General features: G+C 44.9%; 2 protein-coding genes and 1 pseudogene across 2 annotated transcripts; 1 reads left to right on the forward strand and 2 right to left on the reverse strand.

Annotated features, from left to right (window-relative positions):
- Window positions 1-1,760: 1,760 nt before the first annotated feature.
- LOC117851512 (two-component response regulator ORR24) lies at window positions 1,761-16,039 on the reverse strand. Its single transcript, XM_072293483.1, has 7 exons — window positions 15,922-16,039; window positions 6,609-6,746; window positions 6,339-6,497; window positions 4,056-4,436; window positions 3,881-3,957; window positions 2,171-3,496; window positions 1,761-1,817 (listed from the first exon to the last, which is right to left on the reverse strand). The coding sequence occupies exons 1-7, from the start codon at window positions 16,037-16,039 to the stop codon at window positions 1,761-1,763; spliced, it is 2,256 nt and encodes a 751-aa protein (XP_072149584.1).
- LOC117851418 (FT-interacting protein 1) lies at window positions 15,305-19,099 on the forward strand. Its single transcript, XM_034733236.2, has 2 exons — window positions 15,305-16,260; window positions 16,360-19,099. The coding sequence occupies exon 2, from the start codon at window positions 16,411-16,413 to the stop codon at window positions 18,862-18,864; it is 2,454 nt and encodes an 817-aa protein (XP_034589127.1). The 5' UTR covers window positions 15,305-16,260; window positions 16,360-16,410; the 3' UTR covers window positions 18,865-19,099.
- Window positions 19,100-24,013: 4,914 nt separating this feature from the next.
- LOC117853651 (uncharacterized) lies at window positions 24,014-27,983 on the reverse strand (annotated as a pseudogene).
- Between the last annotated feature and the right edge of the window lie 14 nt (window positions 27,984-27,997).

The raw sequence follows: 27,997 nt of genomic DNA on the forward strand, positions 1-27,997 counted from the left end.
TTCTTCTAGGCGTAGCATCCAAACATTCCAGCTGAGGTGACAGTAGGTATTGCTAGTTTGCTACCCTTCCGGATCAATGGAGAAACAATCAGCTAGGAACAATATTAAAACTTAATTGTTAGAATGAAAGCAATTTGCAAAACAAGCTTTAGCTGAAAACTGTTTAGGAACTGACAAAAAGGCCTAACCATGTTCAGTTGGTATGTAATAGCTGACGCATGAAGATGGATAGGTTTACTCATTTTCACTCTGCAGTGAGTTTCCATCTGAAACATGGGGAAACAATAATCAAATGAGGTACCAATCACACTAGTAGGAAGTAATATAGTTTTTTCTTCACACATGTCATGCTGCAATATTGGACTGAACCATACAGGATGCATGCATACCCAAGAAAAGAAATGATGCAGTCTGAACCATACAGGATATTTGTTCTACTTCCAACGATCACAAAGCTCTGTTTTCCTCTGATATTCTCCCATTCATTGTTCATTCGCACAAGCTGGTACGTAAACAAGAACCTGAAATTGCTAAAGCTGCTACTGACATATAAGACTTGAGAGCATGCAAAGCAAAACTGAAGCTTCCTTTTTTTTTTTTATAAGGGAACTGAAGCTTCCTTAGAGATACACTAGACAATATGGAAGCACTTCACCTGCGGTGAGGTCGATTCAAATGCTGCTAGACATTTTCACAGATGCAGCGCGTGCTGATGCCCACTGAATATCCATGCAAACCATAAATCCATATGGAAACAATTACCTTCTGGAAAGAATGCGAATTCTCAACTGGCACTATAAATTGAGTGAATCTGAAATAGTTCCGGAGAACTCAGGAAAACATCCAGTGCGTAACCAAAAATTCAGAGAAGTGCAAGAGGTGATAGGATGCCATCCAAAAATTGTGCAATTTTTTTTTTCAGAATTTCGAAATGGAATGTTACAGTTGAGAGTAAAAGAGGCAAGTTGAGATTATACGGGGATGGATAGATCAGTTATCAGTACCATCAGGACATGGCAGAAACAACTTTGTGAGAAAACGCCATTGCTGTTGCAGTGAAGAAAATCAAATATTTGTATCTGTGGAAAAGATAAAAAGGAAAAAAAATCGTTCATATGCACAGGATGATCAACAGAGAGAGTTCAGAAAACACAAGGTGAATTCTCAACAAGTTGTGCCACTTAAGCATCAGAAACTGTTAAACTCAAACAGTCTTACATGAATCATGAATTGAAGGTTCCTTCATGCTCTGCACTAATACTACTGTTTTTTCTCCAATTCTAAGATAGTGATGAACAATGGAGCTATCCGTCCAATTTCAAGAAATAGCAGCATTACATGGATTGGAAAAACAGATCAAATACAACATTTCAAATAGTTCACGAAAATCATACCACCGGATATCTAAAACATACACTGAAACTGGTTCTATCTGACATTGTCTAATATCCCAACTAATAACTGAAAATAGCCACCAAAATTGGAGCCGAAGATGACAGTTCGGACTAGAGTTATCAGGCGGTGGTACATCCACACCTCCCGCCAAACTTGACACCACCAAGTTAAAAGCAAAGCTGATACAAAAGAGAACCCACATGACAGTCACTACTAGATAAACATGGGATTCCATTGAAGATGGCCTGCTCCTAGCTAGCCTACTACAAATACCACAATTTTTGCACATACAACATGCAAGAACCATCAAGAGGTCAGCAGCTGGGCTACATAGATGCAGAAACATCTTTCTCCCAGATATGACTTCAAGGGGCAAAGTCCCAGTCCCCACCGCTGAAGGCATCACCATTGTTGACGAAATCCTGATGTAATAAAATAGTTCAGTTAGATGAACCTCACCAGTAGTAGCCACCAGTTTCACATGTAACGTGTGCAAATATTCTAGATAGAAATAAATTTCAAAATAAGCTAACAACTAAACATGTCTTATATTCGAGATTATGAATGAACAAGCAGCATGATGAATCTGAGCAATGCACTGAGTACTAACAACAAGAAGTAACTAAACCAACACCAGTTAGGTAAAGATTGCTTGTAGTATTTGCTTCCAGCGCAAAAATTTAAAACTGGAATGCAATGAAAAAATCAGGACAAAGCAGGTAGATTGAAATGAGCAGAGTTTATTCAGAAAAAAAGGAATAAGAAAGAATCTTACTTCATTAACCCAGTCAGTCAAAAAATCATCCAGGTCACCACTTGCTCCATTCTGCACCTCGCATGTTCCCATGAGGAACTCATTGCTGTTAATCACTTGATCACCAACAGGTTGCTGATTAATGGTACCACCTTCAGGGAGGTTGCCACTTGTATCCTCACCATTCAGCATCTCTGTCGGCATGACAGAATTGTCTATCTGAAGGTTAGGCAATGCAGGTCTAGTGCTTGAAGAACTACCTAGATCTGAGTTACCAATTGGCATTGCAGTATAGTGTGTGTTGCTTCCAAAGTTGAATGGCGCCACCTGCTCACTGAAACTTAACGCTGGTGCGGTTTTCCCTATGATCCCTGCAATTTGGTTATGATACTCATTTCCAAAGGTTGGAATCTGTCCAGAGGAGGCTGCAAGTCTTGATAACTTGTTCATCTTGATGATGTTCCCCTGTGATGGACCATTAGACATTCCAACATTGTGAGTAAGATCAGGAAACCTTGACAGCGCAGCAGCTTTCCAGGAGTTGCTGCAGTTGATAAGTCCAGCAAATTGACCAGCATCAGCCTCCCGTGCAACTTGGTTGAATAGTCCAGCAGAAGGTGATTGAATCTGAACCGAAGGCTGATTGTTGAACTCAGGAGACTGCAACGGTAAGTGACCGGAAGGGGCCAGCATCTCACCATCTGCTATGTCTTCGAAAGGAATACCTCTCCTTGCCCCCAGAATCTTGCCACGCAATATGCTCGCATAGGAGCTGCAAGAACGGTGTGAAGGAAAGTGCATGCTCGAGGACAATGTTGGAATATCACTTGAGGTGTTTGCAATTGAACTGCCAGAAATACCAAGAGAGAGAGGTTTTCTTGTGTTGAATTCCGCACCATTTGATATATTTGTGAAGGAGCTGCCAGAAGGACCAGAAGGTTTGCTTGTGTTGAATACCGCACCATTTGATATATTAGGGAAGCATTGGCTTGCATCTGACAGGTTGACATTGACACCATGGCTAACTGGTTCTGCGTCCTGCCGAGGAATGCCAAAGTTTCTCTGGGAGCTCATGAGCTGTACTGACTGAGTGGGCAGAAAAGTGTATGCTCCAAACGCAGATGGTGAGTTCATCCTTGCAAAAACGTTGCTTGAGCTCGGAGAGCCAACAAAGTACGAGGCTGACTGGTATCTACCAAGTTCTGGATGATGATTGGAACTTTCCACTACGTTCGTATCGCTATTAGCAGGCACCCAGTCACAGCGCCATGCTTTGGGTCCATCAGCAAATGGACTAGAATTCTTGAGTTTGCCCTCACTGAGCTTCTTCAGGTAGATTCGGTACTTCTGAAATCACGAGATAGACAAGTAGCAATTTGTTAAGAGAAAAGGATTGACAAGGACATAAAGAAATGAAATGGACTCTGTAGTTTCAGGAACATATTCAGGATAAAAAAGAAAACTGAATGTGTTATGTAGTTTCACTAATCCCAGAAATAGGTGTATGCGAATGCCATCCCAATCTCAATATATGTGCGTATGACACAAGAATTTTTGTGTGGCACACACATAAGTGTCGCAAGAAGTGTCAAAAACACAAGTTCAATTGACATAAACACAAACATTGAGTTTGAGATGGCAATTGGGCAGAAACAAGTTTGATCAAATATCTTTAACTTAAATTTAAACAAGTTCAAGCATAGCAATCAAGCAAAAGATTAGAAACAAAACCTGCAGATGACTTGCAACATTCTCTCTAGTGAGGCCGTCCACATTCATGACTTCCAATATTTTCTTTGGAACAGCCCCTGCATTTACCGCAACAAAAGATTTGTTATGAGAAATAAATTTAACATAAGAATTAAATTTAATGTTGATAGAGAAGTCATGGAATGTGAGAACTTACTGTCCATGCCAATCTGATTGACAGCTTCTACGAACTTGCGGTGTAGATCGCCAGGCCACTGGACCCTTGGCCTCTTCTGGGGGGATGTGTTCTCCTTGCCCTCATCAGCACCATCCACATCATTTTTCTTCTTTTTAGAATTCCTCCTGTTCTGGTTTGCACCATCCCTCTCACCCTTATCACCATCCCCAGATTGTAGCTTCTGATCAGCATCATCATTGCCACCACTGGTGCTGTTCCTTGGATCAGTCTTACTATTCCTCAAAACATGAGTCCATACGCCCCTAAGTTGTTCAAGGCGCACTGGCTTTACCAAATAGTCACAAGCCCCATGATTTATCCCCTTCATCACAGTCTCTGTCTCGTCGTTCGCAGATAGCACTGCATGGCATAAGGCAACATAAGGTCAATGATGAAATGCAGAAGTCAACCAGCTTGATTGACTAGACATGGAATAATCAAGTGGCCTTTATGTTATTCAGTTGACCAGGCACATTTTTCCATTTTCATTTCTTTAGGCACTATATGTGTCATTTACCTTCTTTTTGAAACAAATGTGTCGCACACATAGTAAAAGGGCAAGCTTTTATCATGACCACTTTTGTGTTTCAAAGAATTTAATAAGATAAACTTTACAGATTTATTAGAATAGGGCATTGTTTACATCTGAAAATGACACTATTGATGAACGGAACTGCAAAACACAAAAATCAAAAGTTATCTTGTTGCACCTAGAGCTTACTCATACATGGCATTGTATGAAACCACAAATGACATAATTAAATTGTTAGCTTGATTGCACCAATGGTTAATTACCACCCAACGGTAACACAAGAAACTAACTACAAACGACCAAAGTTAGTAATTAGCTTGATTGCACCTACCACATATGAACAAGCAGTAGTGTATGAAATGAACTCAAACAACAGTTCCAGTAGCTAGTTTCATTCAGAAAATTCATTCGCTGATGCAATTGACAAAATTTACAAAAGTATAGATGTCTCAATCCAAATTGAAGCAAAAGAAACTTTGATCAAGTTTGAAAATTTTAATTTCTAAATGGTTAACTAATATGCTATCTACTTTCTATTTACAACTTAGCTGTAGCCTAGTGGATGAGCTTCAAGTATGACTAGAACAGGGTAGCCGGATTGAATTCCAGTGCTCAAATTTCATTTTCCCCATTTCTTATCCAATTCAAAATAGAAAGAAACTTCACCAGAATGTTTTGACTGAATTGTCCAATAAACCAAAGGTGAAGTATATCACTATAAATGACAAAAAATCAATTGCATGTGGGGCCTACTAACAAACCGTGACATATGGAACTAAGAGCGGCAAATTAAGGGGTCAGGTTGATTGTATCTAGCGTCTATGGTAATGTACAAAAGTAAAATTCTATTTTTACATAGGGTTTACAAACAAACCGTAACATATGAGACTAAATGACAACATTAAATGGTCAGTGACACCGTCTAATGCTTATGAACAAATAGTCAAACAGCAATGGACACTGCAAATGGCAAAAATTTATTTTTTCCATGTAAGGCTTACGAACAAACTGTGATGAAGGAATCTACACACGACAAAAATAAGAAGTTGGAAGCTACACACGATAAAAAAACCAACTCAACTGTAATGGGCACAACAAACGGCAAAATTTTATTTTCCATGTAAGACTTACGAACAAACTGTAATGAAGGAAGCTACATACGACAAAACTAAGAAGTCAAAAGTTACACACGACAAAAATATCAACCCAACATCAATAATGGACACGGTAAAATTTTCCATGCAAGGCATACGAACAAACTATAATGAAAGAAGGCACACACGACAAAATTAAGAAGTCGGAAGCCACACACGAAAAAAACAAGTCAACTGTAATGAACATTGCAAAAAAACAAAAATTTTGTTTCCCATATAAGGCTTACGACCAAGCTGTACTAAAGGAAGCTACATGCGACAAAATTAAGAAGTCCGAAGCTACACACCTAGGAACAAAAAGATAAAAATACAAAACTACAAACCACAAAATCTAGAAGTTATTAGCTTGATGGTAACTCAAGGCATGTGACCATTTATCGTTATCCTACCCAAACATTCAGAACCAACAGATCTACTGCATATCACGAGTGCCAACCGAAGTGTATAAGATCCATTCAATGCATCTATCCAGAGCAATATCCAAAAATAGTACTACTACTACTCATGATTCTAGGGATCAGAGGGACGCTATGCATAAAAATGGATAGCGGTGAGTTTGAGCAAAAATGGCTTTACTGATGACTGGGATATCCATCTCCAGGCCGATGAGCTCAAGGAGCTTGAAGCCGTCCATGTCAGGCATCACAACGTCGCTGATCACCAGCTCGAACTGGTCCCCGACCTTCCTCTCCCTGAGCATGTCCAGCGCCTCCTTCGCGTGCGTCACCGCTGTCACTGCACCACACCACAAGTATCCCAACACAAGAAGATAAACACCCAGAAACTTCATCATCTGTCGTCGGCCTCGATCTACCACGACAGATTCGATCGAGTGGAAAATTTTACAGGGGCGGCTAAGAAGGCGAGAATCCTCACCGTTGTAGTTACAATGCTTCAGCTGTTTCTCTAGGATCTTGAGGGAGACGCGGTCGTCGTCGACGGCGAGCACGCGCATCCCCGCTGGAAACTTGCCGGCGTCCATCTCTGCCCGTGGAAAACAAACACAATCAGCACCAACAAAGCAACCACGCGCCGCCGCCAAAAATGCCGCAAGAAATCGGAGAACACCGAGGAGACTACCCCAGAAAGCCAGAAAGATTCAACCTTTCTTACCTGCTGCAATGGCTTCGCTGCAACAAGAACCTCTCGGTCGGAGCAGAAGGAGGGGAGCGGAGGAGAGAGCGAGGCGAATTCGAGGTGAAGCGCAACGCAGCGAGGGGGAGGGGGATTTATAGCGTGGTGGTGGGTTGGGCCGGGGAGGATCGGGGATCCGAGTGCCTGCGGCTGCAAAGATGGAAGGTGTTCATCCTTGTGGTGGATTCCCCAGTCATTAATTCCTGCCTTCAGTTATGCTTCGCTTGCACCACCAGCCCCAGCCGGCTGGATTTGCACGTCGCTTTGCTGACTTCAGTTTCTAGATGGAAACCAAAACCACCCAAGAATCGCCCACGGGGTTTCAGCTAGCCGCCGCTGGCCATGGCGGAGGAGCCTGTCGCCGTTCGCGCCCGAGACGATCTGGTATTCGCCGGCCGTGGTGTACGCGATGCTATTGGAAAGCTCGATCTGCTTTGACGGGAGTCTCTACCTCCGCTATCCATCGGTTCGCGTCGAGGTGCCGCCGGCAAGGAAGGCGAAGGGAGGGGTCGTCGTGGGTTTGAATGGGCTAGGCCAAGCCGCCAAGGTGGGCCAGGCCAGTACAGCTCGAAGATACAGAACGACCGATTAAATGTTCTCAAATCGGATCATTCCTACGCTACTTGTAACCAGCTCGGTATTACAACTAAAGTATATGATACCATGAATCTCGCCAGAACAAACACATTAATTCCTACCGTCTTTAGGATAAAATAGTACTGTTACTATAGCTAGAGGTCAGGGGCCGTGGCCCTAAATCTAAGGCCCAATAGAAAGAGTTCAATTTCTTAATTCTCAATGAACCCCAGCCTATGCCCTGGGTCTCAAGTCAGCCCAAGGTCCGCCCTCGCTCAAAGGCAGGGATTACCGTAATAACATATCTAAAATTTGTTCCAAGATCAACTCAGGAAGTTGTTGAATGGAGGACCTTTTTCTATAGAAAAATATTCTTTGCTAATTGTAAGAATGATAGTTCGCAAATAAGCTTATACCTATTTGGAGTTCAGTATCATTGCCTAGGTGCTGATGTGCATCTACTTTTAGCACAATATTAAGATTTTACAACAATATAGGAACTCAAACTCTACCGATGCACATTTTTATAATAAAGCGCGTATAGTCAAAATATCTTCTTTTAGAGTCAAAACTTGACATGCATTGCCAGAAATAGGAATTTTCAATAAAGTAGTCATCCCTACATTGTAAATATGTGGAAGGAAAGACATACAATGGTCTTCCAACATCAACATCAAGAAACTCTACAAGTTGCATGATGAGGTAGGACTCTGCTTAGTGGATGTTTATGATTCAATATAATTTCATTTTGATTCAATATAATATCCGTCTAGCTTTTGGTATATAACAAAATTCCCCCATAATGAAATATGACTTCCTGCCCTCTCTTTTTCCAACAAATTTGACATTATACATTGAACCATATAAACACAATTCCCAAAGATGCTACTGTCAAAGCATAAAAAAGCATAGTGATTAGTGATGGAAAAAAAGTATGAAACAAAAGTAGTGGAAAATCTGCATCTTGAAAACCATTAAAAATAAAAGGCAAAATATTAAATAGAAAAAAGGATGAAAAGAGGCAGTAGCAGCACTTGCACGATTTGTCAAATATTGAAATCACAAAAAATTGGTTAACCTACTTATTCTATGCTATTTAATATAAAATTGTATAGAGCTCATCATGCTAATACTAGAAACCTGGCGCAGCGTTGCCGTGCTATCTTTGAGATTGGCCAGTGGTGGTTACGGAGAACAATGAGCTTTAGAAATTTATGGAGAAATATAGGCACAGCTTTGCCGCGCCACCTGTAGAGTAGGCTGACCCATGATATATTCAGTTATGTGGTATGTATATGTAACATCGTATAAAAATTTATCTCTCCCTTTTTAGTACGATGATAAGTAGGTAAAAACCCTTATATGCAGTGTTCTCGAACTTATCCTCCTCCAGCCACTGCAACGCTCAGTGTCCATGTTGACACTTGCAATTTAAACAGCTCTAAGAGGAGCTTTAACGAAATAAGGCTGATTTGTTTGTAGATTCACAGCTCTGATGTACTATGAGTTTGGATATTTTTGAACAGTGATCTGTACAGCTTATTTTTTGTGCTATAGTCTAAAGTTATATTGTACTATCATAACATAGGAGATTTAGGGGTGCATGCATGTCTGAACATCGGAAGGAAGGGAAAGTTTGATTTAGAAGCCGAACATGCAATAAAATTTTTTCTAAAGAAATTGCTCAACTCTATAAGTTTTATTTGAAACATACATATCAGCAGGTAGTTAAGTACCAGCAGCTCGGTAAGAATGATAGTGGTCAGCTTTTGAGATCCCTCCTTTTTTCTCGGAAAGCTCAAGCAGAACATGCTGATAGGTTTTAAAGTTATCTTCAAAGTTAATCCAGATCCTAAGTCTTATATGCTTAAGAGTACAGTTTAAATACTAAATTTAGAAAGAACAGTATAATTTATTACTTAAGACCACTACATCATTGTTGTCCATTGTGGACTTGCTATTATAACCAGATGATTTCAAAAGGTAAACTAAGTTATATGAATATTTGTTCACGGTTTGGATTCAGAAGAATAAAACTGTGTAAAATATTACATGTTTGGGACTTTTGTTAGCCTGGTAAAAAGGTGGTTCATTGTCTGATGAGGTAAAGTATACCTCACATTCCAATAAATCAATCTCTTTTCAAACAAAGTACTGATGTCTCAATCTTTTTTCCCTTGGAAAAATAAGAAATACACCTGGCCATCCTATGTTATACTTTATTTGCGTAGGTACATAACAAATGAGAACGCATCGATCTTGATTTCTTAGGTGCATGTACACATCACATTGTATGTAAAATTTATAACAGTTCATTGGTCACATGACTTTTGCTAGAAGTACTACACTGAAATTGGCATAATAGTACTGAATGCCTTCCTGGATGACTGCACGCGGGTGAGGTTACCATAGCCCTGAAGTGCACAAACATGTTCAAAGCACTAAGCATCAAAGGCATCCGCAAAGAGAGACTCCAGCATCACCGGTGATCTCATGGCACCTATGACACCCGCTGCAGCTTGGCTTGGATTTTGGTGGCACGGAGGGGAGGGAGTGGCTAGCATGAACTGGTCGCATGGAGTTTGCGATGGATGCTGATGACCAGGGATCAGGCAGGTGATGATTTGATGCTACTATTGCTAGATCGAAAAGGGGAGAGCAGAGGAGATGGAAGGTGCGAGAGGATCGGGGATGTCTGGTGGTAGCTTGAACTGGATGTTGAGGTTCAGGAATTGCGGGCCAACTGCTCATGCGGCAATTGGTAGAGGGGAAGGAGGGAGAGGTCAACTGCTGGCTTGCTGCTTCGGTGAAGAACTGGCGGCCGCCGCAGGGACGTAGGCCGCGCTGCCGCGGGACGAGCAACGGGAAACGGAGAGCCCTCGCGAAGACTCGCGAACGCTATGGCTGGAGGCGTCAGAATGACGGACGGATGGAATCCTTGCCCGGGAACCGACGGTAGTAAAACCAGGATTACGTGGTCTAATGATATGCCTGAGCGTATGGTGCTGATTTCGTTTAAAAGAGATGACTCCACTGTTTCAACACACAAGAAATTAAATTTATGGAATTAAGGAAACATAAGGATCTTACAAGTTACAATAGCAATATTCATAAACTTTCAAAGTTGCGTATGGACCGTGCATGAGAAGATATAGCAAAGGGAGAACTTCTTACATTATGCTATTCATCTTAAAGCATGAAACAAACGTACCGGCTAAAATTGCATCTACAAAGAACAATGAAGAGTAAGAAAAATAAATGGAAAATGGCGAAGATGATTCACACCATTACGTCACAATCTTTGGTAAATATTAATATCACTGAAATTTGTTACTCCGATAATCCTTTTCTAATTATTTTAATAGTCTACAACCTATCATATTTTTTCTCGCATAGTTAAGGATGCATTACACCCCCTCGTAAAAAATATATGTTTTTATTGTCACTTTGAACATTATTTTATAAAAGAGCATATCTATAAAATCTAGTATTTTTAGAATATGATATCTTTAAGGCGGAACCATAGAAACGATGGAACCCACTGTTTTTTTAATATCATTAGAATTTGTTATTTCGCTAAGTTTCTCTCGGTGTTTAGCTCATTTATTAAGTGAACAAGACATTAAATATTATAAGTAATGAAAATATAGAATGGTTTTGCCTTTTGAAGTTTTAGAGAGAATTATTCATTAAAAATTTGAGACAATTTATAAATTCTTTTTTGGTGTGAATGCCCATAGAGGCTCGTACGTTGTTTTCATGCAACATGGGAAATCATGTCTGAAAAATCGGAATAAAAGTATAAATTATTCGTCAGTTCATCCTTGACATATATTATGCTTGACCTTTTGATAGGCGCATTGCAGAATGAAATAGTCCTTACCCATTTTTTTTAAAAAATATTTATCGCACTTAAGCTAGGTGGAGTCAATGTAATGATTACCATATCAATTTGTTGGTGTACAACATATTTTGTGTAACGGTAGGAACATGCACAAATGTTGTTTATAGAACCACATAAATGCCATTTTCAAAACCGTGTTGATATTCTTTTTTGTAGCTACAGGCAGGCCAATGATGTGTAGCTTAGAGATATAGAACGATCCATCGAACACAGATATGCAATCAGATTTTTCTAGCTTATTTGGATCCAGCTCGACAATACAACAGAAGTATATGAAGCCTTGAATTTTGCCAATGAAGATGAAGAACCACGTTCTTACACTAAAGCTAGAAACCATGGGCGGGCCCAGCACTTAGGCCATGGCCCTTAGTCTAAGTCCCAGTAGCAAGAGTTGAATTTTGTATTTCTCAATGGGAACCATTGTATGGCCTAGGTCTCAATACAAGCCTAGGTCCACCCTTGCTCGAAAGCATGGATTCCCACAACAAAGTAACTACAATTTGTCCTAAGGTTGACTTGGAAAGTTATTCAATGGATAAACTCTTACTAATGAAATACATTTTTCGACTAATTGCAAGAGTGATAGGTAGCAAATAAGTTAATTTGTACCTGTTTGGGTTAAAGTGTCGTTGCTCTGGTGCTGATGTAAGTGGCTTTCTGCTCTTCTTATCTAAAGTTCAATAGTTTCAGAACATCATTATGAATATGCTACAACAAAATAGGAACTCCAACTCTATTTTTTAGTGGAACACCAACTCCATTGATACACATGATCATAACAAAATTGTCGTAATATTTGGAGTTGAGACTAGATATGCATCCTCTAATATCAGTTATTATAATAAGGTTGCCATCCATACATGGTAAATATGTGGATGGAAAGAGATGCAAGGATCTTCTAGCATCAACATCCAGAAACTCCAAGTTACATCACGAGCGAGGACTGCAATAGAAGTTTGTGATTCATTATTGTTTTCATTTTGAGTAAAAACAGTTTTCTATATAAGTGAGTAAAGTCCATTTTACCCCTGATCTTGTCACAAAATCTGAACTAAAATACCGGACACTATGCACCCCAACTCTTCAAAATATGACAAACAACCCATTGCAACAGTTAAAAATGGTTTTGAATGAGGTTTTTGTTGATGTGGCATTTGGGACCCACTCAACAGCAACCCCACATTTTCTCTTATTCCACTATCATGTGGCTCCCATTCTTCTCTTCTCCTGAGCCACCGATTCCGCTCAAATTTAGACCCCGAAGGCGAGTGGAGGTCATTGAGTCACCCGAACCTCAAGGGTGGCGGAGGTGGTGCCCCTCTAGGCAGAGTGCCAGGAGGAGTGGTACTAGACCTGAGCAAAGTCCATGCCGCACATCATTTTCTAATGTAAATTTAATTCATTTTATTATTCAGGCTGGGCTCGGGCCCACCCTTTTTTTCAGGCCGCGAAAAATCAGTGCCACGCCCGGCCCTAAATTAGTGTTGGGCTAGGCTTAACCCGTCGGGCTTGAGCCGGGTTGGGCCTATTTTGCTCAGGTCTAAGTGTACGCACAAAGTAGGGGCGGAGCATGCGGCGACGACCGTGGCGATTGGTGAGGCATTGAGAAATCGAGCTCTCCACCTCCGCTCGTGAGCTTACTGGATGAGCTCGAGGCTAATCCGAGATGTGTTAGGGAGATGCAATGCGTGGCGGATCTAAGCCTCGTCGGAGGTGCTCCATCCTACATGGCTGCGAGTGGAGAGCCTATCGCTTCCATCCTTCATGGCTGCGCGAGTAGAGTGGGGGCTTGTGGGAAGGAGATGGCCGATGGGTGGTGGACAAAGTAGAAGCAAGGAGGAGGAGGAACGCCACGGGAGCGAGGGAGATGCAAACAAGTGTTTGTAGCGTCTTGTGAGAAGGGGTTGGTGGTTGGGGTCGGGGGATGACTGTTGGGGCCACATGTCAGTGAGAAAGAGGTTTGGGATGATGGGTGGGGTCCACTAGTAAGTGAGAGAGATGGAAAAGAGGAGGCGTGCTATTGAGTGGGTCCCGCATGCCACGTCAGAAAAAAAACCCACCTTGAAAACCATTTTGAACTATTGAAGAGGGGTTATTTGTCCAGCTTTGAAGAGTTGTGGGTGTATTGTGTCCGGTTTTGAGTTCAGGGGGTCTTCCAAATTTCATGGCAAGGTGAGAGGGTAAAATAGACTTTACTCTATATAATGTAGTGGAATGAAATATTCTCATGTTGCTTTTGGTATAGAGATTTATTCCTCTATAATGAAATAGGACCTCCTGCCCTCTCTTTTTCCTAAAGAAATTTGACAACATTAGTTATACATTGCATTGTACAAATCTTATTCCGGGATATGCTACTCTCAATGAATAATAATAAAAACTAAGCATAGTGAGGTCACAAGATAGAGAAACAAAAGTAGTTAAAAAAATCTGTATCTTGAAATCCATTGAAAGTAAAAAAACAAGGAACATTAAATAGAAAAGAACAAAAAGAGAGATTATAGCAATAGCTCACAATCTTTTACGTATCACTAAAAATTGGCTACTCGCCTTGTCCTATTCTATTCATATAAAAATTATAAACAACTTATCATATTTGTATTTCGTAATTAACATGAAATATTACTTCAACAGCAGAAATGAAATTTATGGAATGAAAGAACTATAAGGATCTTCAAGCACCACGTGTCGTAAGTTTTTAATATTGCACGAGAAGATATAGCAAAAAGAGAACTTGCTCTAATATTATGCTATTAATCACAATAAAGCATGAAACGACGGCCAATGTGCAAAGTTGCATCTAAAGAAAAGTGAAGAGTAAAAAAACCCCATTAAATGGATATGGAACAAAAGAATTCATACCAATGATATCACAAAATTGTTTACTGCTACCTGTCGCCCCGTCTTTCCTGAAATCCCACACCGTCAAAGAGGCCGAGCAGACTTTATAGTTGGGAGCAAAACCCTGTTATGCATGGCCTGGATGAGGAGCGGGCGCTCCTATCTACCTTCCGTTTGATAATAACTCTAGCGATCGCACAGCCCATAGGCCCAGCGATCGTACAGCCCATAGGCCCAGCAAGTGACGCGCAAGCGCAACATGCACGGGACAACAGCAGGAGTAGGAGCACAAGTGCACCACGCACGGACGGCAGCACAACGCATGCGAGACAACAGCACAGAGCACGTCCTGCCAGCAGCAACGGAAATAGCAAGGTGCTTCATTTTTTATATTTCATTTTCTTTTTTTTCTAATTTAATCCTTGTAATAATATACTCAACATTTTTATTGAACTGATTCAACATTTTGAAAAAACCAATTTAACATTATTCGAAAAAATGTTGAAGTAGTGTATTACAAATGTTGAAATGACATATTAAAAATGTTGAACCAGTATATGGAAATGTTGGTGTATTTAAATAAAAAATTAAACATATTCAACATTTTATGAACCGATTCAACATTTTGAAAAACTAGTTCAGCATTTTGGAAAAACCAATTCAACATTTTTCTAAAAATGTTGAAGTGGTGTATTACAAATGTTGAAATGACAAAAAAAAATGTTGAACTAGTATATTTAAATGTTGAAGTCGTTAAATAAAAAATTAAAAATAGTTCTTGGCCTTTCTTCGTGAAATATTTTCCAAGGGCTTTCCATGTAGGCCTCAACTATTACTGGGCCTTATTTATGCTTGGCCCAAATAGTTCCAAGTGTTCCCCTGCGCTGCTGAATCTTTAGCTCCAACCAAAACCAAGATACCACGCTTTGCTAGTGAATGGTCACTCAGAGAGTCAAAGATGATGCAGCCCTGGGATCATCTTCCGAATCAAGAGCCATTACAGATTAGATGCCACCAAGAGGGTCTGAACGCATTCGAGCCAAGTAATATAAGTGGTGGTGGCGAGATGAGATGGGAATATATTCGCCGCGTGCTTTTTGACACATTTGAGCTGCCACTTCGGCATGGAATAAAGGTAACTTCCGTCTGCTTCCTTGCTAAGCTTATACTACAATACTGCATGCTGTGCAGCAGCTCAGAATTTCTCCGTCCATGTTAACAAAAAAACATCAGTTCATCCGGAAGTTACCTTGGCGTGCGTGTCCCTGATGAACTGTGCAAGGTTCCTTGCCCCCAATCAGAGGATGAGAGCACGCCCGCCCCCAATTCAAGTGCTGCGGGCATAAACAAACCCCCCTCGGCAGCGCAAAGAATCGATTCCCTCCCAATCGATCGATCTCCCCCCCTTTTGATTTACCCCCGCACTGACACCGTCTTTCGATCGCCTTTCGCCACATGATCGATCCGTCGTGCTTTAGATCGCCCCCTCTTTCCTCTGTCAGCGGCTGCTCATCATCTTCAAAGACAAAGAGCCCCCAAGAAAAGGTTACCAGACAGCAGCTTCCCTCTGAAACAACTCCATTCAGCTGCAGCCTCTTGTCTCCCTGAAACCTTCTCTCAACAAGACCCAGCAGGGTTTTAGCTTAGACTAGCTTGGTGGATAGAGGTTTAGTGATACTGTCGACGTCTCTCCGTATACTATACCTTCCTTCTCGCCGGGGTCACCGCCGACGCGGCCGCGCCGGGCGCTTTGCTTCCCGGCGAGGCTTTGCCACGATCCCCCTCTCCCTGCAGGTGCAGCAGCCAGCAGGTCCCCGGCCATCATCGGCCATACGCTTCCCTGCCCAGCCAAAAGTTGCTTCTGCTTGCTTCTGCGTGTGCCAACACATGCTTCTTGTTCTTTGCCGTTCAAATGTTCTTGTTCTTCCATTTGTGCTGGGCTTCTAGGTGTCTTATAATAAGTGCCTCTCGCCATTGTTACTGAGGCCTAGTGCTGCAGACAACAAGCTTCGTCATAAGTTTCTACACTTATTATTGGAACAAGTAAGTGGGGGAAAAAATGATGAGTAACGAAATTTATGCATTTTTTTTATGGAATATTTTTTTCTTATCGATCGATGCGTGGTCTTGCAATGGAGTTAGGTTCAGACTTCAGAGCAGGATAGTAGAAGGTCTCGGCGGGTGGTGGCGAGGATGAGCGGGCACGGGCAGCAGGGTGGTGACCTGCACCACGAGGATTTCCAGCTCAAGGACACGAACCCGCTCCTGGGTGAGCAATGGCCCAAGGGCGCGGGGGGGCCGGCGCGCCCCGCGGGCGGCGGCGCCGGCGGCGGGCTCGCCGGCTGGCTGGGCGTGGACAAGCCTTCCAGCACCTACGACCTCGTGGAGCAGATGTTCTTCCTCTACGTGCGCGTCGTGAAGGCCAAGGACCTGCCCCCCAACCCCATCACCGGCGCCGCCATGGACCCCTACGTCGAGGTCCGCCTCGGCAACTACAAGGGCACGACGCGGCACTTCGACCGCCGCGCCAACCCCGAGTGGGACCACGTGTTCGCCTTCTCCAAGTCCCGCGTCCAGTCCAACGTCCTCGAGGTCTTCCTCAAGGACCGCGAGATGCTCGGCCGCGACGACTACGTTGGCAAGGTCGTCTTCGACCTCGCCGAGGTGCCCACGCGGGTGCCGCCGGACAGCCCGCTGGCGCCCCAGTGGTACCGCCTCGAGGAGCGGCGCGGCGAGGGGGGCAAGGTCCGCGGCGAGCTCATGCTCGCCGTCTGGATCGGGACCCAGGCCGACGAGGCGTTCCCGGAGGCGTGGCACTCGGACGCCGCCGCCGCGCGCGGCGAGGGCGTGGCGAGCGTGCGTTCCAAGGCGTACGTTTCCCCCAAGCTGTGGTACCTCCGGGTGAACGTGATCGAGGCGCAGGACGTGCAGCCGCAGCGCGGCGGGCGCGCGCCGGAGGTGGTGGTGAAGGCGCAGGTCGGGCACCAGATCCTCAAGACCTCCGCCGTGGCGGCGCCGACGCTGAACCCGCGGTGGAACGAGGACCTGGTCTTCGTCGTCGCCGAGCCGTTCGAGGAGCAGCTGGTGCTGTCCGTGGAGGACCGCGTGGCCCCGGGGAAGGACGACCTCCTCGGCCGCGTCGCGCTGCCGCTGGGGCTCTTCGAGAAGCGGCTGGACCACCGGCCGTTTGTGCAGTCGAGGTGGTTCGACCTCGAGAAGTTCGGCGTCGGCGCCGCCGTCGAGGGCGAGACGCGGCGGGAGCTCCGGTTCGCGAGCCGCGTGCACTTGCGCGCCTGCCTCGAGGGCGCGTACCACGTCATGGACGAGTCCACCATGTACATCAGCGACACCCGCCCCACGGCGCGGCAGCTGTGGCGGCCGCCCGTCGGCGTGCTGGAGGTCGGCATCCTCGGCGCCGCCGGGCTGCAGCCCATGAAGACCCGCGACGGCCGCGGCGCCACCGACGCCTACTGCGTCGCCAAGTACGGCCAGAAGTGGGTGCGCACGCGCACCATGATCGGCAACTCCAACCCCACCTGGAATGAGCAGTACACCTGGGAGGTGTTCGACCCCTGCACCGTCATCACCATCGGCGTCTTCGACAACTGCCACCTCGGCATCAATGGAGGCGGCGGCAATGGCGGCGGCGGCGGCGCTCCGGCGCGCGACGCCCGCATTGGCAAGATCCGCATCCGCCTCTCGACGCTGGAGACGGACCGCGTGTACACGCACGCGTACCCGCTGATCGCGCTGCAGAAATCCGGGGTGAAGAAGATGGGCGAGCTCCGGCTCGCCGTGCGCTTCACCTGCCTCTCCCTCGTCAACATGCTCCACCTCTACACGCAGCCGCTGCTCCCGAGGATGCACTACCTGCACCCGTTCACGGTGACGCAGCTCGACGCGCTCCGGCACCAGGCGATGGGCATCGTGGCGGCGCGGCTGGGCCGCGCGGAGCCGCCGCTCCGGCGCGAGGTCGTCGAGTACATGCTCGACGTGGAGTCCCACATGTGGAGCATGCGGCGGAGCAAGGCCAACTTCTTCCGCGCCGTCTCCCTCTTCTCCGGCGCCGCCGCCGCCGCGCGGTGGTTCGGCGACGTGTGCCGGTGGCGGAACGTGGCCACGACGGCGCTGGTGCACGTGCTCCTGCTCATCCTGGTGTGGTACCCGGAGCTGATCCTCCCCACGGTGTTCCTCTACATGTTCCTCATCGGGCTGTGGAACTACCGGCGGCGGCCGCGGCACCCGCCGCACATGGACACGAAGATGTCGTGGGCGGAGGCGGCGCACCCCGACGAGCTCGACGAGGAGTTCGACACGTTCCCGACGTCGAGGCCGCAGGACGTGGTGTACATGAGGTACGACCGGCTGCGGAGCGTGGCGGGGAGGATACAGACGGTGGTCGGCGACATGGCGACGCAGGGGGAGAGGCTGCAGTCGCTGCTGAGCTGGAGGGACCCGAGGGCGACCTGCCTCTTCGTCCTCTTCTGCCTCCTCGCCGCGGTGGTGCTCTACGTCACGCCGTTCCGGGTGGTGGCGCTCGTCGCGGGGCTCTACGTGCTGCGCCACCCGAGGTTCAGGAGCAGGATGCCCGCCGTGCCCAGCAACTTCTTCCGCCGCCTGCCGTCGCGCGCCGACAGCATGCTCTGAAGGATGGACGACCCCATCGAGTCCTACTGCGGTTACAGAATGCTCTGTTCTTGTTCTTCAGTCAAGAGAATGTTTCATTTCGTTTTTCTTTTAAATTTCTTTTTTCGTGTGTAAGGTGCTAAGTTTGGGCACCTTAAGATTTGATGAAGTTCTGGTGTAAGTACATTTATCTCATGAATAAGGGTGATGCTCTGCTCCAAGTGCCTGTTTTTCCCCATCTTTGGGGCGAATCCTATTTTTAAGATCTTATTTTCTCCCGTTACTCGCCTCGCACCCAATACACCTCGTGTTGTCTCCGGCGACTCATGTCACTGCCCTCCCGCCACAATCTTATATGCTCCCAAATCGTCGACACTACCCCCATTAGCTTCATCCAATCCTCGGAGCCAGCTTTCAAGGACATCCCCTCTAGCTTCGGTGACTTTTAGATTTCCAATACCCTGAAACCCTATCCAATAATCTCATTGATTAAAAATATCGGTCGACTGAATCCAAGGAAGTGTGCAATGCAAGAATGTGGACGAGGGCATGTTTTGAAGCTTAAGAATTTCCCATGGTTTGTTAAGTTAGTTACACTATTACATAAATGTTTGTTTTATGTGTGTCCCTCTTTTAATGGACAAACAGTTCAAAAGGCCGGTCACCACAAGTTTTATGGGTTTAATTCTCATTAAATGATATGACATGTAGGCAAAAATTATGACATAGCATGAAATTTATGATAAGAGAGAAGAGCTGGATTTTTATCAAGATGAAACTTGGTGTACATAGTTATCGCTTTGAAACTGAAATGGAACTCCGTTAAGAGGGTTTGGGTTTCATCCCCATACATTCTCATCGACTCCCATTGGTCACTTAAACGAAATATTTAAATGATCCGCTAACATATGAAAGTATGAAATGAAACTTTGCATTAAGAGACTTAGTTTCATCATCAACTCAATAATCCTTAGATGATATGTCATTCTTGGAAATCACGCAACAAAACCTTGTACTGAGAATGTTCAATAACAATTGTCTAGGAATACTTTCAAAAAATTCTTCAAAAGCACTGAAATATTACTATCATGGGATGAAATAATTTTTAAAATTATTTTCTACCAAAAGTTTCTTTAGAGAATTTTGAAAGTCACTAAAAATTTATTTTTGAAAAGGAATTCAAAATTCTCTGAGTAACTTATGGTAGAAAATAATTTTATGAATTATTTGAAATCGTATATACCACATGCTCCATGTGATCTCATCACTATCTGTTGGCCATGATAAGTTGGTGGCTTTTGATTAAGATAATTCTAAATTCATAAGGTGCCTAAATTTGAACAAGCCAATTTGGCAAACATTTTAGAAGGATTGTGCAAGGGAGAAGAAAAATAGCCCAATAAAGAGTAGCTAACATATGCTCTTAAAACTACAGAAGATATATATGGTTTAAAAGCTAGAAGATATATATGGTTTAAAAGCTGGTGGTAATCTACTGATGCTAAAATTTAAAGTTTTCTTGTATCAGGAAGTGCCTTGATAGGTGTCAAACTTAATTGGATCAAGCAAATCTATCCATAATATCAGTATAATTAGTTTGCAACTTGGCCCTGATTTAAATAGAAGGAAATTAGACGCCATTAACTTTAAAAAGGACCATATTCATGGCTAGCTTGGCAGTGGCTAATTTCTTCTAATTATCATGCATGTATAAAATCAATTTCTACTAATTATCATGCATGCACAGAGTCTATTTGTCCTATATATATGAACAATGTATGGATCAATGCATTACATTCCAGTAGAACACATCTGTCAAGAACATACAAGAAGCATTTACAGCATGGAGAAACACAGAATGCACAATGGTGCACTAGTGCTACTTTTGTTGATGCTCCTCGGATGCTTCTCTATCCATGCAGAATGTAAGTGAAATAAATAAGAAACGTTGCTTCCATTGTCTTCCAAAGTCAATTACTACAAAAATAGATGGTATTTTGCCCACATCCTTAAAAAAGATATTGCTTAGAGCTCTTTCTTTCTTTTAATATGAACTAAGTGGTACACTAATGAGTGTCTAGTTTCATGACACTGATTTGTTTTTTGTTATTTAGGTCATTTATTTGCATGTATCATGAACCTTAACAGATTTGTTTTCGTACATGAAAAATAGGTCGAGCGGTCATGGATGAAATGGGTAACCAGAAGCTGTGCATCCATTCTGATTGCAGAGGACTATATAGTAAGCCTGACTGCTATTGTTGTGCTAAGAAAAAAGATGCTTGCTTTCCAGGAATGGATGAGTGTACAACAAGGTGCCCCATTATTACTTGAAATAATGTAATTGATATATGGGGAGTTGTGTATGCATAATGGGAACAAAATGAATACAAAGTGAGTGCACCGAATGTTGCTCCTTCCTTTGTTTTTTTTTCCCGAACAATGACTATGTTCGCCTACCAGGCTATCACTAAAGAATATCATCATATATTCTTGGAATAAATCTATAAAATTATGAATACCCATGCGAAGTCTAGTGCTCGAACTAAGATGGATAGGTTCCACCACAAAGAATCCATAAGTCAATCAGTTCGTGCATGCTCGTGTTGCTCCTTTTGCATTGGCTTATGTGATATAGTATCCGTTTAAAAAGCATACATGATGATCCACATGAATTTATCGTGTTGAGTGTACACTACCCTTTCAAACATGGACTAATTCTCTTTTAGAATACAAGAAAGTGATGTGACATATGCATCATGTACCTTTTGCCTTGACCACAGTCTCAACATGAAGCTGGTTTTGCAGTCAATCACGCACCGCACTTGCAGTGGCCGATGTGCATAGGTGGAGCCCACCACTACAGCTGACCACTCCACCTTTTCTCCATGATCCATTCCCCAGCTCTCTTCTCAAGTCTTCAAGGGTTCAGAATGAAAAACCCTCTACGGCTATACCAGATCTCTTGTTAGTGTTGATGGTGTCTGGATGCCATTTTCTCTTCATGAAAGCATCACTATTGAGAAATCCGCTCCCACTTGTCATGTGCTCGTTGAGCATCACACACTCACACATGGTGGTGTTGGATTCCTAATGCTTTGGTGGTATACCACTGGACTTGTAAAATGTCATGATCATGTTCAAAATTTCTTCGAAATTTCGTTGAAATTTCACGAAATCCATGATATATGGTAGGGAATGAGTTGCGGTTACAAAATTCAAACATTTTGAATTGTAGTATCATTATTTACATGTTTAAGCTTTGTTATACAATTTGATAGGTGTACCAAGGGGGTTTTGAACCGGGGACCTCACTCATGCTAAATTACTACCAAACCACTAAGCTACGAGTCTGGAGTTGAACATTATGTAAGGAATCGGTGCTCATAACCTATGAGGGGGAGGGGGTGAATTAGGCAACTTAAAACCTTAACCTATGGCTTCCACTACTTTTGCATCAAACTTAAACTAGATCATGCTATCAAGATGTGCAACTATGGTTGATCTAGTGTGAAACCCTCATCCGAAAATAAGTTTTGCAACCTAGAGCCAATCCTAGCAAGATACTACACTAGAAAAGTAAAGACACACAAGTTGCAAGTATGAAATGCAGAAACGTAAGAAGTGAGGATGAGCGGAAGTAAACTCTTGACATGATGATTTATCCCGTAGTATCGGTAGGTACTAAGCCACCACTAGTCCACGTTGTTGAAGCACTCACACAAGAGTATTACTTCTCGGTCACCAAGTCTCTTCCGGGACACCCTTGACTTGCCATAAAGGCTTGGACATTAAGGCTCACGTCAAGTTTCGCGGTCACCTTGATGCCATCTCCACTAAGGAGATTCTCCACGAAGGAAAGGGGTCTCCACACCCCTGCACATGGTTGTCAACGCCACTCCACACCAAGCCAGAGAGTCGAAAACTTGCCGGTAAGCCACCAAGGCTCCAAGATGGTGGCGCACCTTGTACAGCTGTGGTTCACTCCTAGAACCGATCACAAGGTAGGCACACCTTGCGCTCTCCCTTTCTCTAGGCCTATACTAGCGCTAATCACTCTTGTAAGCTTGTGCTAAGCCTTGAAATAATCACTTAAGCACTTTTGGTGGCTTGGATGTGTTCTTGATGAGTCTTGATCTCCAATGGATTCCTGCACACTCCAACTACATCCTGCTACTCCAAATGGGCAAGTGGAGGGGGTATAAATAGCCCAAGGACTTAAAGTGCCGTTGCTCCAACAGCTAGCTAAAGTGTACCATCGGATATTCTGATGGTCTATTTTTGGCATGCATCAGAGCATCTAGTGCAACTAGCCGTTGGCTCCCCTGTGCCCAACTTCTCTAGGATTTCATCATATGTTTCATTTGATGGTACCATTGGATCATCCAAGGTTGAAGTATTTTCTCCCAAACTCTCTTTGGAACTTCGTAAAGTAAATATGGTTCGTCCGACGCTTCAATGTCCTAGGCATCGGAACATCCGATGCTATAGGGTTTTCTCTGCCTTCCATGTATTCGCTCCAGAATTCATCCGACGCTACTAAAATGACCCTTGTTGGAAAATTCAGTGCACTTAAAGTTTTTTCTCTGTTTTCCCGTTGTACTAATTGCTTCGATGGTTAGTTCGATGGTTGCTCCGGTGGACCATCGGAACATCCGGTAGTATTGATTTTTATGAGTTCAATACCGCCACTTGCACACCAAAGATACCATCACTTGGATGCTAGGTCACTTGTGCCCAACTTCTCCAGGAATTTGGATGCTTGAATACTATAGAATAATCTTAGATACCATGACTTGATCACTTGAATACTATAGCTTGGATGCTTGAATATCATGATTTGGATATCAAGAATACCATAGCTTGGATACTTAAATACCATGATTTGAACTTTGCCATAGTTTGGTTTGCATACTTGAGACTTAAAAATCTACAAGGCACATGCTTGATAAACCATTAGTTCCAGTGACTATGCTGTCACTCAATCACCAAAATCACAAACTATGGCATAATGGGGCCATGTTCGCTACACACTAAATATCTATCCTTTTTAATAATGATTCTAGATATTTATTTTGTTTCAAATTTTAGCAAATAAAAAATATAAAGTTTCACGAAATTAGGTGATTCAATGGAGACCAAATAAAATTGATAAAAGAAATAAAAAAAACCCTGGTCGTGTTAGCTTGCCATCCTTAACAGCGCGTGGATGGTTTTTTCTCTGTTGTCAATTGTTGCATTTTGTAATTTACCTCCTTTATATTAATTAATAAATGTCCAGTAATTTTTTTTGCCTCTTCTATATTAATACATGCTGTACCTTTTCAAAAAAGATATACCACTATCTTTTCATTTGGCATTTCAGCAAATGCCTCATCCGGATTTTTCATTTATTTTTAAAAATGTGTGCTATTGCCACTACATATTTTTGTAGCCATTATCTACTTTCAAGCTACAAGGTTGAAGTAGATGGTGTAGGACTCATCCCTTAAGGTGAACAATGGCTCCAGGAGGAAGCTCCTCCTCACCCCCCTGGCGTCGAAGCTCATCAGGTGGTACCGCCGCAGCGGCTCAGCCCGCGCAAAGCTCGCCGCCCGCCGGAACCCCGCGCCACCGCCGTGTTTCAGCACGTCACCGCTACAGCCGACGTGGACCCGAGCTCGAGGGACACCGAGCCGAGCGCGCCGTCGAGCCCGGGCACGACGTTGAACAGAGCACCCAAGCTCTTCTCCGCGGACACCGTGAGCTTCTCCGTGACCACCATCTCCGGCATGCCCAACGGCTCGAGCATCTTGGAGGAGCCGGAGGCTTCATGGGGGACGAGTCTGAACGTCGCGTGGACGGCGGCGTCGGTGCCGCCGCTGTCTTTTGGCCGCTTCTTCATCTTCAGGGAGCCGTACACGGCGGAGAGGACGAAAGCCTTGCCGCCGGATTCTTGCACGAGCGTCACCAGTTGGGAGTCGGACTCCGGCGGGACGGGGGTGATCCAGTCGGAGGGCGCGGCGGTGGCGCGGCCGGTCTTGGCGTCCCAATCTCCGGTGGTGAGGCCGGCAAGGAGGAACGGCCCAAACAGGACTGCTTGTATACATGCGTACTCCGGCCGATCATCTGAAAGTTTCAGTTACAGCACAGTGCTCAGTCTTGTTCTTCATGGTTATAAACTTCAATGGCATGTTGTCATACAATTATCAGGGATTTCAATGCTTATAAGAGTGAATAAATAGGTAACTATCCCTAGAATGAGTGCAGCATTTCAAATAGTAATTTGATCATTAATAGAGCACAATTTCAGACCTTTTATTGCTTCAGTCCTTAGGTGGATAGGTAATTGGAGTGATAAGTGATCTCCACTACCCCACTGCTTGCTGATTGTGAGGAAAGTCCCTGACAGAAATCAAGATTGTGTCAGAACAATATTATCCCTGCAATTGTATCCATCAAACTTTTTGTGTATTTCTTTTTTCCTTTTCAGCTATCTTCCATGCTGATGGGCTGGGCATACCTGGAGATGCTAATTTCAGATCCTTGTCATTCAGTGTTGTCTTTGCACCATTCAAAGAAGTCCATGATGGTATTCTCACGTTCAATGTCGCAAACTGACCGTTTGTCTGCATGGTAGTAAAATAAAAAAAAAGGGCTATGTGCTGATTCTACGAAGGACCATCAAAGTTTTCTGTCATATATATATAGTGTAGCTCTAATAATGACTTCATGCAGATTTACCTTTGCAGATATGGAGAATGAGACACGAAGATACTGATCTGATGAGCTGAGGGGCATCACTTGCTGAGTGACAGTAAGGCCTGCAGTTCTCCAGTTGAACGTGCTTGGTATGAGCTGAATAATATACAGTGTTGGTATTTCACCTTTCTCCTCAAAGTAAATGGAATCTCCCAGCTTAGAGAATGATTCTATCCCTGCAAAAAAAAAAACACATAATTCAGAACCTTACATCACCATTGCCAGGGCCGAAAGGTTGGAATTTTCACTTTACCAGTGCCATAGCAACACCAGAATGAACCATACGGAGTTCCCAGCCTTGGGAGCTCCTTGCCTTTGAGCTCCCAGGGCCCTGGGTCAACATGTAGATCATAACTCCAGGATATCCGCCTCTCTGGATGCTCAGCACGCCGTTGATCAGCGCTTGCTCGTAGTAGTCCACATAGGCGACCTCCTTGGTCCATCTGAATAGATGGCGTGAAACCTGCAGGTTTTGTTGCTCAGATTGTAACTTGTCTCTAGTCATGAAAAATGTTGTTGAGTTATCTAAACAAAGAAAAAAAATGAAGTTATAGTTGGTGAGCATGAACAAGTGAACCACCTTGAGCATGTTGTAAGTTGTGCAGGACTCCTGGGTCTCAGTGGTCAGAGCTTCAGCTAAACGCTTTGGATCGGACCTGACAAAAAAACACCTCAGGATCCAATCATGGCAAGTCTGGGAAAAAAAACCCTGAAATTGAGCCTCTATGATGCATTACAAGAATTCACTGACAGATGTGCCGCCAGTCGCATAGGCATGAGAGGAATTCACTGTGTCCATGAAGAAAGTTGCAATTTCCTTGTCATCAGAGTTAAGATTATGGTCAGCTTGAACTAGATGTTGCATCAGAACAGCAGGACAACTATTGGCAGGAAGGAAAAATAGCACACTATTACTCTCTGGAAAGTTGGGAATTATCATGTGTGAGGAAATTATTTTTTCCCAAATGACCTCTCTACCTAAATTTCTGTGCAGTACTTGAATTACCTTGTAAAGAGGATCTCCTGTAACTTCATACCGCATTTGCCCGCCGACGACAACCGGAATATGCGTGTTGGCATGGAAACCCGAAAGACTGTCAGCCTGAAAGGCAAAACGATGTTGGCAAAAGATCATGCAATGTTCAGAAATATGTTTTCATGCTTCTGTCTGGAAGATTAAGTTGTGATCTTCAGAGTTCAGACCTGAACTGCAAGTAGCCCCAAAGCATGGCTTGTCGAAAAGATGGGTGAGCACCAGATGTCTCTGATCGTTCTGCACAAAGAGACATCAATTGCTTCCGAATCTCTGATGAAGGTTTTTCCAAGAGAGATGAAAAGAAGGCTGACAGTACCGTGATGGTGTAGAGCTGGTAGAGTACGTCGTTCATCCCGCCGGTCTCCTCCTTGAGCGACGTCCAGTGGCGCTCGATGCTGTGCCGCCGGATGACGTTGGCGACGCGGCCGGCGAAGTAGTCGGCCATGGCGACCACCATCCCCAGCGCCTTGCCGTTGCCGGCCACGGCGTGCTGGTCCAGGAGGCCCTGCATAATCTTGTGGATGGTGTAGTAGGGCGCCCAGACGAGCTGGATGGCCTCGAAGAGGTCGAAGAAGGAGGTGGGGAAGGCGGAGAGGTAGCCCGTGCCGGCGGCGCGCTGGCACTCGTGCAGCGCGTCCACCGCCGCCGATATTCTGCCGGCGAGCGTGGCGTTGTGCGTGCTCGCCCACATCTTGGCCGTCGCGCTCAGGTAGTGCCCTGCGCGCAGCAGGGAGCAGTCAGAGAGCAAGTGGGGTGGGCGTGCGTGGGCCGATGGTCAGGGATCAGAGGGAGCGTACCGACGAAGTGACCCCTGAGTTCCCTGGCTTCCCAGCCGCCGTAGGGCTCTCCCGGCGCCGGCAGCCCCGCCTGGGCCCGGAAGCGCCAGACGAGGCTGTCGACGTCGAGGAGCAGGAGGTACTCGAGGTTGGTCCGCTGCGCGCGCCCGTACGCCGCGTCGCCGTCGGGGTCGAGGCGCACGTCGTGCAGGGACACCTGCTCCAGGAACTGCCCGGCTGCCGCCGCCGCCGCCAGGCAGCAGCTGCTGGCCCTTGAGCGACCGGTACAGCATCGCCCAGTCGAACTCCTCCTCCTCCGCGCCTACGGGGTCGTCAGCGGCGGCGCGCAGCCCCCCGCGCGGCGGCATGAGGTCCATCCACGCGGCCTCGTCGGTGGAGGTGAGGTGGCCACGGAACAGCTCGCGCAACCGCCACTCCGGCGCCCCGGGATCATCAGCCGCCTCGAGCCGCGCCCGCACCGTGTGCGACGACAGCTCCGTCGGGATGTTGGTGCACTCCTTCGCCGCCACCACCGCCGCCGCCACCCCCATCACCATCACCACGGCCGGCCACGGCGCCGCCGCCATTCCGAGATAACCCG

The sequence above is a fragment of the Setaria viridis genome, chromosome 4 (assembly GCF_005286985.2).
Source record: "Setaria viridis chromosome 4, Setaria_viridis_v4.0, whole genome shotgun sequence".
Classification (NCBI taxonomy): Eukaryota; Viridiplantae; Streptophyta; class Magnoliopsida; order Poales; family Poaceae; genus Setaria; species Setaria viridis.